Here is a 13,859-nt window from a genome sequence, read left to right on the forward strand (position 1 = left end):
GTTTTTGCTGCGCTATTGAAATTGGTATAGAAAGCAGTGAATTTGACTGGTATTGGTTAAAATGACTGGCAGTTTGGTATTGTGACAGCCTTATGCATACGTATCCCTTCCACCTAAAGGAAAATGAAATGACAGTAATTGTTACTCTGTCTTCAAGAGGGAATGATCCTGAATAATACTAATAATTTATAATTTAGTTACTTAAACTGTTCTGATACTCTCAAACTGTGGACGATCCAAGTTTTTGTTGTTTTGAATCTGTAAACAGCTATCTAGTATTTTTACTGAATCGTATATTGATCTTTTTTAAACCTTTTATGTGCACAATGTCCAGCATACATTCACCCTTTTACATTTGCTTTGGGCAGTATGTGGAGCATGATTTTTCAATAAAATACAGAAAACAAAATATGCTTTTTCCCTAATTAATTAATTACAAAAATAGTTGTTAGATGAAGTCCTATAGAAAGCAAATTTACTTTTAGATAGTATCTAGGTCTGAAACCATCACCCTTGTGATAAGAGAATAATCAAACCTGTCCATCGCTGTCTTTGATGAGCAGCAGCACGGGTGAGTCCTGCGCCTGCATCGCCCGGTACAGCGACTTAATGCTCATGCCATGTTTAGACGTGCTAAAAGCCAAAGTCCACGGGTAACCGATGGTCCTAGGCGGGAGATGTTTCGCCAACTGACAGAGCAGAGAATACAAATTAAACAGCAGGAACAAAACTAAAGAAAAGAGGAAAAAAGGAGAACTATGTGGACACACAATCACAACACCCTAACATGCTGGTTGAATATTTTTGGACATATAATATTCACGAAAGAGGAGAAAGAATAAAAGAAAAGTATTAAAAAAAAAAAACATTAAGGTCCCAATTACAGTTGCAATGACCTTTTCACACCAACAGACACAGTAGCTCAACCCTGTCCACACACGCATGCCAGGCAGCCCTTTCGCACAGAGCTGTGCGTTTCCTCAACTCATGTTCGTGTGCAGCAGTTTCTGTGTCCTGTGAAGGGTCCAGACTTTCCCAATGCTTTCAGAACATTCAATTACTCAGTAATGACATGACTTTGTATGATTTACCAACAAAATGGGCCAGTGGCTGAATAAAGGATTCTTCAGAGGCCACCTCAGTTGTTTTATTCACAGAACGCTGTTGCGTTTGAAAGGTGGGAGACCGCAGGGCAATACGACATAAACCTCATATCTGTAAAAACCTCTGAAGCTTCCACACAAAACACATTTCAAATGGCACAATAAGATAAGATCAAAAGATCAGGTCACATCGCTCAGATCATGCATGGACTTTACTGAAATGTCTCTGAAAACAGCAGCATTTAATAAATGCCAGTCACAAAACAGACTTCATTTATGGATTTGGCAGACACGTTAATCCAAAGCTTCAATCTGCACTGTTACTAAACAGTGTTTTTGAGCTTTGCACTGCGTCTCGCCATGGGAGCACCATGATATTAAGACAGCATACCAAGCTAAAATAACTTAAATATTTAGAAACGCCCCTTAGGTCACATTCTGCTCCATTTGTTGCACCGCATTTAGCTTTTACAGGGTTCCCACTCTTTTCAAGGTACAATTATCAAGGACATTTCCATGACACTTTATGCAACCAACAAGGGTAATATTTAAGCAAAAAAACATGTCTATTTAAACCAAGCTTTTATTTTGGCATTTCTGTGTGTTTTTGAATGTAGTTTCTCACCTCCAGATAAGCAGTTTGCTACATGGCCAAGTGTGATTATTAATCCCCATAATGCTGTGATTTAATTAAATAAATACATAGTCTGTATGTGCTGCGAACTTCAGATTGCTCTCTGTCTCTGCATCTCACACACAAGAGTGTGCGTGATGAGGATGAAGAAGTGTTTTTACATTCATTTTGAAGCACACATCACTTCCAGATTACTTATTTATTCAATTAAATCAGAGCCTTATTTTTTTTTAATAATAACACTATGACACATCACAATTTTTATTAGATTTATTGTACATTTTTGTCCAAATATGTCATATTTCATGACATTCTGCATTTTCTTGCAAATGCAAATGCCATTTTATATGACTATATTTTGTGTTTTCTGCATACTACATGTGGTACCCATGGTATAAGCTGACTCCGATCGTTGAATTATTGAAAATTAATTCACATCCCGAGGTATTAAGGCCGAATTACCATACTACCAACCCAGTGTGAATTCATTTGAAAGAAAATCAGTGGTCCGACCCAAAGTTTATAACTAACAGGGGTTATTTTTATTTTTAAAGAATTAGCTAAAAGCACCAACTTAAGCTATTGTATGACTCAAATATAGCATATTATCTCCAAAAATAAAGGCTTCTTTGTTGTGGCTTGCTTCTGTTTCACAAATTTGTTCAGTTTCATTAATTGATTCGTTTAGTGACCTCTTCTGGATATGCCCCTAGGTGGTAACAAATGAGCATCTTATGTACTATGAGTGAGTCATTGAATGATTTTGAGACATTCACGACCAAAATGTGCCCAGGGTCTTTATAGTATTTAAGCATTATATAAACAAAGTAAAGTCTGTGTTGTGTTTTTGCCACTTTTTCAGGCTGTTATTGAACTCTCTTATTGGCCTAATAATTATAAAAATAATTATGAGTTTCAATAATGCGCTTTTGTCATTTCTGAGTCGAGGTGTCAATGCTCCATTCAATGCCAGCGTCAAGTGGTGCTTTACCCTGCAGAAAGCGTCACGGAGGGGCGAATTTACGAGTTTGCCTATCAAGAAAGTGGGAGGTGTGCACAATAAACACTGGAAAAAAAAATTTGGAAGACAAAAAAATGGAATGCAGAAAATAAAGAGAGGACTCATTTATGTTTAGGTATTAGCATTTTTTTGTAGGTGAATGCATTTCACAGTTCAGTAAATGGGGTCTCTGGATAATCAGAAACGATAAGGTAATAATTAATTAAAATAATTTATGTGTTACAAGGAGGGAGGTGACAGGAGCAGGATCTAAGTGCAGCTTAAAATTATAAATAAAATAAACAAAGTACAGATGAACAGGGTAAACACAGGAACTAAAGAAACATCAAAGATGGGAAAACACAGGAACCAAGGAAACATTCACGAAGGGGGCTGGTCGTACACAGATGTCAAAACACATACACCAACTGACAAGAACTAAGTAAACAACAGGGCATAAAATACACACTGACTAATGAGGGAATGGAACACAGGTGAGAACAATAAGGAACAGCTGGAAGGGATCAGAGCAGGGGATTATGGGAAGTGTAGTCCATGGGGAACAGATGACAGAGGCAAATCACAGGGCAGATAACAGTGAATCATGACATTATGAAACATTCGATATCTTGGCATAAATTTGGACAGTTTTTAAATATTTATTGTGGCTTTGTACTCTCCAAGACATTATTGGCGTGAGGCAAAAACGTGTGTGAAAAACATTTTGGTGTGAAGTTGGAGCCGAGGTTGCGCCGCTGACACCATATTCTGCAATGCTGACGTCAGTCATGTGGATGCCCCTCAACATGCACTTTTATCAGTCACTTTTAGGAGGGCTGTGTGAAAGTAGATTTACAGTAAAAAAAAAAAGACTTAAATATTGATCTGTTTCTCACCCACACCTTTCATATCACTTCAGAAGATATTGATTTAACTACAGGAGTCATCTGGATTACTTTTATGTGGATTTTGGAGCTTAAAAATGTTGGCACCCATTCACTTGCATTGAATGGACCAACAGAGCCATTACATAGATGGAGATATTCTTCTAAAAATCTTCATTTGTGAGCTGCAGAAGAAAGAACATCTGGGGTGGCATGAGGGTAAATTGCTCACACAGAACCACTGTATGACTTCAGAAGACTTGGAATACATGGCTCAAGCTTCGAACTTTAAAGGTAATTTTTTGACAGACCCGGATCCCATTCACTTTCATTGTATGAAAAAGAGCAGTCAGAACATTCAGTTAAATTTCTTCTTTTGTGTTCCAGGGACCCCTGATGTTAAAAAGCTAGATTTTCTTGATAACACCTTATAATAACTTGCATTAAATCACATTATTACACTGCTTAATACTAATCAGACAATTAGTTAGTTAATGATCCTTCAAACAGTAGGATGTTTATTTATAGATGTTTTATATACTTTTCAATCTTCTACGCAGATAAAGAAAAAAAGATGAAAGTGAATGGTGACTGAGACGTTCCACCTAACATCTCCTTTTGTGTTTCACAGAAGAAAGAACGCCTTAGGGGTATGGAACAACATGAGGCTGAGAAAATGATGAATTTTAATTTTTTGGTGAACTATTCCTTTAATGTACACTTTTCAAATCGTTCCTTTCCCCCAGACCATTACAGAGTTAATAAATCCATCTGTTAACATGTCGCATAACATCTGAGACTGACCTCAGGTGGAGGATCAATAACCAGTGCACTGCGGGGAGGGTCGCCTATTTTAGGACCTGTGGATCGATGAAACACCGTAAAGCCTGGAGCAGCAGGCAGATTTATTTTACCTTCTCGATCTGCTCGGCCTCCAGAAGGTCACTGGGTTCATTCAGGCTTGGTTTGAAGGTCTCCGGCTCCAGGCTGGCGGTGATGGACGCGCCATGTTTAGAGTTCACATCCTCCTTTGTGGTGATCTAAAGACAGAAGAGCCATCAGCAAACCTGCAGCAGCTCCAGGAACATTCTACCATGCTTGTACACACCAAATAAATCTGGCACTGTTAGGGGCCATTCAGACCGAATTCGTTCTTGCATTTAAAAATAAAAAAATAGATGCAGGGCAATAAATGAAACTGAATGCAAGTGTCTCAAGACCCATCTTAAAGGGATAGTTCACCCAAAAATTTCAATTCTCTCATCATTTACTCAAACTTGTGCCATCCCAGATATGTATGACTTTCATCTGCTAAACTCAAATGAATATATTTAGAAGAATTTCTCAGCTCTTTTGGTCTATACAATGCAACTAAATTGGTGCCAAAGTCAGTATAAAAATAATCCTTATGAGTCCAGTGGTTAAATCAATATCTTCAGAAGCGATATGATAAATGTGAGTGAGAAATAGATTTTTTTAACATTCTTCTTATGTTTTAGGTGATTCACACGCTTCATGCATACCGCCCCCTACGGTGCAGGGAGAAGAATAACAAAAAGGACATAAATATTGATCTGTTTCTCACCCACCCCTATCATAAAACTTCTGAAAAAATATATTAATACACTGGAGTCGTATGGATTACTTTTATGATGCCTATATGTGCTTTTTGGAGCGTCAACATTTTGACGCCCATTCATTTGCATTGTATGGACCTATAGAGCTGAAATATTTTTCAAAATATCATAATTTGTGTTCTGCAGAAGAAAAAAAGTCATAAACATCAGGCTTGACATTAGGGTGAGTAAACAATGAGACAATTTGTATTTTTGGATGAACTATTCATTTAAAATTCACTTATTTATGCTCAAAACAAGTAAAACTATTTGCCAACGGGGCCAGAAAGTATTATTATAATTTTTTTTTTTGTTGGGTGCTTATCTGTCCAAAATTCCACTCCCATTTAACTGTCAAACATCTAAAATGTTCTGATGCTGTAATTGATTCATGTTGTGGAGCATTTTCACATTCAGTTTTGGACAGAGAAATGACACGTCATGCTGCACCAGATTGGAACATGGTGGAGACTCGCTGAACAAATTAACCAAAACATTTATTAGTCACAATTTAGAAATAAATTGGACAAACAAAAACAAAAGTGGCAGGGGGATGTGTGGAACTTTGTGAATCATGTGCATTCAAATTCTGCAGAGCTTTGTGTGGACTTCAGTGTGCAGAGATCCTGTGTGGCCTGCCATTAACCTCTTGCAGCAGGGATGCAACATTTGGTCAATTTGATATTCAAAATACAGGCAAGGCTGCACAGACTGAACATGCAAATTCATCCCCAGCACGAGTTGGTTTTATTCTATGTAAAGCAAACGAAGCTTTAAATCCTAACCTAAAAAGGTGAAACTATAATTTGCATAATCTGACATCTAACAATAACAGCTATTTAAATTTTGGCCAGGTAAGGTGGGTTATTGTAGTCATAAAAACTGATTCATTTTACAATACTTCCCTCAAGTGTGTTACATCAGGACTTGTGTTATTTGTGGTGTTATTTTACAATGTAGTGCCACAGACAGTTGACCTTCCCTCTAGTGGCCTGAACACACTCGGGTTACACCAGATGCGCTTCAATTACCTGGATTGTTTACAACAAATAATTGAGCTGCAGTCAGTGCTGGTCTCGAGCTAAACACCTGCCTGCTTTACTCGATCTCAGAACATTCAGGCTGCACACAGGAATACGATCCACCTTCCTTTGTATGACTGATAAGTTTTGTGGAAAAAAAAAAGGTTTCTCATTTGATTAAATATGTGTGTTCTATCAAATAAAATGTCTTGAGATTACCACAAAAGGATTATGGCACTGCAGTACATTTGCAGGGAAATAAAGCTGTAGTTGCTCAATTGTAGGGCTAGGAAACTATACAGATTTTATTACATTTAGATTTAATTAGGTTTTATTTGGGAATATTTCCGTTATAATTACTATTTAGTTTACGTATGAAAGAAATTATACAGGGAGCCTTCTAATTTGGTACATTACAAAAAACATTAATTTAACAAATTGACAACAGGGCCAAACTATGTAGTTCAATCGTTATTTAACATATATAATAATCAACACCAAAACTGAAGTAAACTTTACAGTAACATATCGATCATGGGATTTAAAAAAATATATTTTCTCCTCAATTCGGCATGCCGAATTCCCAATGCGTTCTAAGTTCTCGTGGTGGCGTAGTGATTCCCCTCAATCCGGGAGGCAGAGGACGAATCTCATTTGGCTCCGCGTCTGAAACCGTCAATCAGCGAATCTTATCACGTGGCTTCTTGAGCGCGTTACTGCGGCGACCTGGCGCACGTGGAGGCTTCACGCTATTCCCTGCGGCATCCACGCACAACTCACCACATGCCCCACTGAGAGCGAGAACCACATTATAGCGACCACGAGAAGGTTACCCCAACCCGACTTTACCCACCCTAGCAACCAGGCCTATTGGTTGCTTAGGAAGCCTGACTGGAGTCATTCAGCATGCCCTGTATTCAAACTTACGACTCCAGGTGTGGTAGTCAGCATCTTTACTTGCTGAGCTACCCAGGCCCCCCGATCTTGTGATTTTAAGAATAGACACCTAATCAGTTAAACGAAGATAATGAATGATCAGAACATTTTTATTTTTACCTAGCCCTACTAATTTGTGCATTTAAGAATTCCAAAAACCCAAAGAAGTCCTCCTTTCATTCAGTTTGTGGGTTCTAAATGATCCAACTGCTTGGAATTTCCTTAAAAGTCACAAGAGTGCTGTGACTCACTAATTCTGCAGTGATATACAGCCATATAGTGGCTAAATTGCAAAAAAAAAATGCATTTGTTAATTTGTGCAGAATTCCAAACTTCCATTGATCTATCATATAGGTTACATTTTGGAAAACATGGAATTTTCTGCACAAATTTTTTAATGATACTCTTACATTTGCCATCCACAGCAAAGTAAGTGAAATCAACAAAATTTAGAGCTACATCTGCACGGTTCTACAGATTTTGGGCACCTGAAGGCGTTTGCATAGGGAGCGAAGATCTTCGCTGTTTAGCGCATCGATCCTGCGGTGATACTCAGTCCATGACACTACCTGCTCCAGAAACAGGGGACAGAACCACACCACTGAGCTGGACAACAGGATGAGGCCGAAATGTGGAAAACTATCTGCAGTTTAGGACTCTCAACACAGAGGATGCTAGCTATTCAAGTTTCCAATCTGCAGTCAGGAATGATTGCCTTTATGGGATATGGAGGAAAAGTACACTGACAGAAGGTCTAGATCAAGTCCCCATTATGTTGTACATCAAACTTATCATGTGAGCAGACAACACAGCGAGTGTTTTGCATGATTGTGTGAATTGTTTTGCATAACGCTCTGGAGACTATAGTTCTCCGAAAAAATATATTTCTGTCATTATTTACAGAATGCCGTTCCAAACCCATATGCTGTTATTTTTCTGTGTGTGGAAAAACTAAAGAAATGTCGATGCTATTTTCCATACAAGAACCGTTCATAGTGACCACAAGCTCCAAAACACCACTATAAAGCACTGTAAAAGTAGTCCATACGACTTATACACTATATTCTGGGAAAAATGTATTGTTGTTCACTGAAAATCATGCCCCCTGCCAGTTGTGTTCAGATATATATACAGTATACACATTTAAAATTGTGTGCAGATTTGACATCAATATTGTCAAAATGCCATTGGTATTCTCACGTGTCATAACTAAGACAGGGTGAAAAATGTATTGAAAAATTTCTTTTGAACGATCTCGATATTGATTCTTAAATCCCAAGAACAATATGTTACTCTATGTGGCAACCCTCTATAATGAAAATAAAATCACTTGCATGTGCAACCAAATTTTACGCTATTCCACTAAAAATGTCTGTGATTAGCCACTGGTTGGTAAACTTTAGATTTCACTCACCAGTGATTGAGAAAGTAGCGAAGAAGTTATTTGCACAGAGATTCTTTCACTGTGTGTTGAAAGTAAAAGTTTGTTTTGACTTGTTCTGTGTCCAAGTGAGATCCACCCAATCCATTTGTTTTTGAATAATGCCTCTTTTTATTTCTGTTTTTTAAAGTCAGTTATTGATTAAAAACAACAACAACAAAAAAAAGAAACATTTCATTCTAATTACACATGGATGCACTAAAGAAACAATGCCACTCACGTTAATATGCACTCACTAGTTGATGCCGGTAGTCTTAAAGAGACAGCGACAATTTAGCACTTGTTCTATATATCAATGTAAATACTTGTAAACAGAACAAATTATGCAAGTAAACCATAAACATGTAACTGAAAAATATATGTAAAATAATATATGCAATTTCAAGACATTTACTGATGTAATTAGAACATTTTTGAAAAGCTAAAATAAGACTGATACGATGCAAAAATAATGGTAAAAATATATTTTTTAAATGACTATTTTCTAATTGTACCTAGAAGGATTACCTACAAGGTTCCTTTATATTAAAGAGCATTAGCTGAGAGAATGAATCAATATCGAATCGAATTAAGAACTTGTGAATCAAATTGAATTAGGAAATCTGGATCAGTACCAAGCTCTTTTCATAAACATGTAACGTTCTGCCTAGCTTATAGGAGATGGTACACAAAAAAAATACGGTCTTGACCCTAAGTTTGTAGGGTGATGAAGTTTATATAAAAAAAACTATGAAGACAACAACTCGATTTAGACCCAAGGTGTATTTACAATAAGTAGAAGAAAAAACATATTAGTGAATCAGACATAGACATATACATATATATATATATATATATATATATATATATATATATATATACAAATGTACAAAAGACAAACAAGAAAGCAAAAAAATAAATAATATCTGAAAAGTAGATGGAATGACTATAGGAGTCCCGTACAATGTCCTGTTTATGTGTGTGTGTGTTGAATCGGCCTCACTGGTGGTTATGTTATGTCCGTGAGCTCGATGTGAAGCAGCGCTGTTCTGTGACAAAATCCAAAGGTGAAAAATCAACAAAAAAGATAATCCCACAGTGTCTTTCTGTTCACAGTCTGTAACAGCCTATGGTGGAGGTTTTCGCGCGATCGATCACAAATCCCCTTGAGCATAAACGTGTCGCTCTCGAACGCCGGTTTCCCGGCTCCATTTAAACGGAAGAAAAATCACCCAGCTGATTTGGAGTGACGTCACTGGGAATTCCTTGGAGCTACGCGACAGAACTCTCGCGTGAGTAAAACGGGATCTCAAACACTTATCTTGGCAATAAACACAGGAAGAATAGTTAGAACATAACAGCTGTCTTACAAGCATAATTAGGGTAATTAACAGCAATATAAATATTCATCCCTTATGTGGCTGCGCTACATAATCCCCCCCCAGCCAGCGGCATAGGAGGAGGGCGTCCATAATAGCGCTTCAGGTTTACCACATTTAATATATCTGTTCTTTGTGGGTTGCCCCAGCACACAGTGTAATTTATTGGCCCGGTTTTACTTTTTATTTCAGCTGGACCCTCCCACTTGAGCGCTAGCTTGGCAGAGAATTTGTTTGAGGAACTAGAGAGAGGATGAGTTTTAATCCAAACTAGGTCACCCGTTTGAAACTGCGCATTTTTCCTACGGTTATTATAATACCTAGCTTGTTTGGCTTGGCACATCCTCATTCTGTTCCTCACTTCCTCCATCATGATGTTTTGTCGTTCTACCAGGGAATAAGCAGCTTGATCTGGTGAAGGTGGTCGGTGGATAAGACGTTCCAGTGGTCCTAGAATTTGCCTACCCAGCATGAGCTCTGTAGGAGACTTTCCTGTGGTTTCTTGCTGGGCGGTGTTAATGGCATAGCGGAATTCAGGTAGCCACTGGTCCCAGGACTGATGTTGTTGTCCCACATAGGCAGCAATCATAGTTTTTACGGTTTGGTTGATCCTCTCTGTTAGGTTTGCCTGTGGGTGATAACTCGTGGTGAGTTTCTGAACACATCCCCATGTTTTGCACAGATCGCCCAGAAGGCTGGAAGTGAATTGGGGGCCCCTATCGGACACCAGGTATTTGGGTACCCCCCAACGAGTGAATATCTCCTCCAGCAGAATCTTCACTATTTTCTGGGTCTTACTGTCTCTGAGTGGGAACATTTCTACCCACTTTGTGAAATAATCCACAATGACAAGGAGGTACGTGTTCTGTTTTTTACTGTTGGGGAAGGGTCCCATATGGTCCACCCCTAACGTGTGTCCAGGTTCTGTGATCAATGTGCTCTGCATCAATCCCGATGGTTTGGTATTGCTGGGCTTGTATTTCTGGCATATCTCACAGGTTTTAATGTATTGGCAGACGTCCTTCCGGACGGACGGCCACCATGCCACGTCTAGGATCTTCAGCAGAGTTTTCAACCGTCCAAGATGCCCTCCAAGTGGATTATCATGATAGTAATGCATGAAATCAGATGTTAAGGATTGTGGTACTACCAGTTGATATTTCACTCCTTGATTTTTCATAGGAACTCTGCGGTACCACACCCCTTGGAGGTCTTCAAAGGTGATGGGTTGGTCTTTGACTGTTCGAGGGTTCATGTTAGACTGCAGGTGAGAGATGGTATCATCCAAACTTTGAGCTTTTATTATTTCTTCCAGAGAGTGAGGTAATGTAGATGCATTGTGTGAAGACGTGATCAGGCAAGGAGCATCATCAGCAATAGGTTTCTCCAGGACCCGGGACAATGCGTCAGGTCCCTGATTGAGGCAACATCTCCTGTGATGAACTTGAAAACTGAACTGTTACAGGCGGAGTGTCCAGCGGGTAAGGCGTGAGGATGTTTTAGGGCAGTTGAACGCCCAGGCGAGAGCCGCATGGTCCGTGAAGACGTCGAAGGGTCTTCCCTCCAGGTAATGTCTCCACTTTTCAACCGCCCAAACCACTGCTAGACATTCCTTTTCAGAAGTGCTGTAATTTTTCTCTGCTCCAGTTAGGGTCTGTGATGCATAGGCTACCACCTTTTCTCCCTCCTCTGAATGCTGAGTGAGGAGGGCTCCCAGTCCTACCTCACTTGCGTCGGTATGAACCTGGAAGGGTTGGTTAATATCAGGTTGTATTAGGACCGGTGAATTTTGCAAGGCTTGTTTTAGTACTTCCATGCTAGCTTGACACTCTGGGGTCCATTCCCACTTAACTCCATTCTTTTTTAGGTGGTTCAATGGAGCAGCAATGTCAGCGAAGTGGGCAATAAACTTATGATACCACCCCGCCAGTCCCAGAAATCGTTGCAAGGCTTTCAGATCTTGCGGTGGGGGAACTCTGCAACGGCCCTGGTCTTCTCTCGGTCAATCTCCACTCCCCTCTCAGAGACTATATGGCCGAGGAATTTGAGCTGACGCTTGAAGAAGTGGCATTTCTTCATGTTCAGCGTCAGGTTGGCTTGGGTAAGTCTACGTAGAACCATGTTGAAATGTTGAATGTGTTGTTCTAGTGACTTGGAATAGATTATTATGTCGTCAATATACACAAAACAAATTGTCCCCCTCAGATCAGACAGTACTCTCTCCATCAACCGTTGGAAGGTAGCAGCGGCATTTCTGAGCCCATACGGCATCAATTTGAATTGAAATAGCCCCTTGGTTGAGATAAAAGCAGTTTTCTCCTTACTCTGGTAATCCATTTCCACTTGCCATTACCCAGACTGCAGATCCAAGGAACTAAACCAGGAAGCTCCTTCCAGGGATTCAAGGATGTCGTGAATCAACGGCATTGGGTAAGCGTCTGGTACTGTCTTGCTGTTCAGCTTCCTGTAATCCACGCAGAACCTGTAAGAGCCATCAGGTTTGGGGACCAGGACTACAGGTGAAGACCAAGGCGAGAAGGATGGTTCAATGATATCATCTCGTAGCATCTGATCTACTTGCTCCTCAATGATCTGCTTCTTAAGAGGAGAAACTCTGTATGCTCGGGATTTGAGAGGTATGTCATCCGATAATGTGATTTTGTGTTGTACTATTGATGTCTTACCCAGGGTGTTTGAAGTGGTGCGTGGCCAGGCAGAGATCAACTTCATTAACTCCTCCTGATTGTCAGAGTCCCACGCAGTGATCTCAGTGGAAACAGACATGAGTTCGGGAAGTCTACCAGTTGTGGGTAAGGCATAGTATAAATTCAGCTTAGCAGCCATATGAGAAAGAACTGGACCAGACGGGTTGGCTGGACCTGTTGGAATCTGTGATGGCAAGAAAGGGTAATAGGTGTATCCTTTGTCAGATCTTAACCCATACCTGCCTCGTCCCACTTCCAGGACTGCTCCTGTGGCCCTCAGGAAATCCAGACCAGCAATAAGCGGAAAGGCGAGGTGAGTGTCTTTTAGGATATAAGTATCCATACTGCATTCGTGGTCATGCCATTGAAACCTAATCCTTTGCAGGTCTCTGGACTGGTGAATTGTTCCGTCTGCCATAATGAACCGCTGTGGGCTGAAGGTAACAACTGATGGAATCTCACCTCTCAACTGTTTCCACAGGTTTTCTTGCATTAAAGTGTAAGTGCTACCTGTGTCTAACACTGCCTTCACTTCTTTGCCATTTACCCTTACAGGCACCACAAGGAGAGATGACACTGGATGGGGTTGAGCTAGTGTTACTCTGGCCAGATTTTTGTTGAAGGTACGTTCAGCAGATTTCTTGTTGGTCTTTTCTTTGCTGCTCTGAGTTCCCACTTTCTGCCAGTAGTCTTTAGCTCCCATGTAGTCCTTTTCCACCATGGATCCGATTTTCACCAGGTGTTCAACAGAGTTGACTGTTCCCCTCATACACCCGGCGACTCTGGGGTTGATGTTGTTCAGTATACGATTCACTAGCTCCTCTTCAGAGATCTCTGGCTTCCATTTCAGACATAAGGCCCGGTAGTCATATGCAAAGTCCCTCAGGCGTTGTCGTGGCTGCTGAACCATCGTCCTCAGCTTTTCCTCCACTTCTGAGAGGTAATCATCTGGAAGAAAAGCAGCCATGAATGCCCTTTTGAAGGATCTCCAATCCGTTACCTTGACCTTCTCTGCCTTCCACCAGCTCAGAGCGGGTCCCTTCAGTACCGTACTCAAGGTTCCTAGTAGTTCAGCACAGGGAAGGGGCCGGATCTCCAGGAAGTTCTCACATTGCTCGATGAAGTTGAGCACCTCTGCCGTCTCACAGGAGTCTCCGAAA

At 40.1% G+C, this 13,859-nt stretch overlaps 1 protein-coding gene across 7 annotated transcripts in view; it reads right to left on the reverse strand.

The window, feature by feature from the left end:
* oxr1a (oxidation resistance 1a) overlaps positions 1–13,859 on the reverse strand; it is a 188,405-nt gene that overhangs the window by 3,915 nt on the left and 170,631 nt on the right. For 6 of the 7 annotated variants that reach the window (XM_052146833.1, XM_052146835.1, XM_052146832.1 and 3 more), the window contains 3 exons: positions 7,684–7,764; positions 4,536–4,661; positions 537–689 (listed from right to left, as the gene is read on the reverse strand). In XM_052146833.1, the coding sequence (XP_052002793.1) occupies positions 537–689; positions 4,536–4,661; positions 7,684–7,764 (360 nt within the window). The remainder of the gene's footprint in view (positions 1–536; positions 690–4,535; positions 4,662–7,683; positions 7,765–13,859) is intronic. The other variant, XM_052146836.1, reaches the window with a different exon arrangement.

This window comes from Xyrauchen texanus, chromosome 17 (genome assembly GCF_025860055.1).
Source record: "Xyrauchen texanus isolate HMW12.3.18 chromosome 17, RBS_HiC_50CHRs, whole genome shotgun sequence".
In the NCBI taxonomy this organism is placed as follows: domain Eukaryota; kingdom Metazoa; phylum Chordata; class Actinopteri; order Cypriniformes; family Catostomidae; genus Xyrauchen; species Xyrauchen texanus.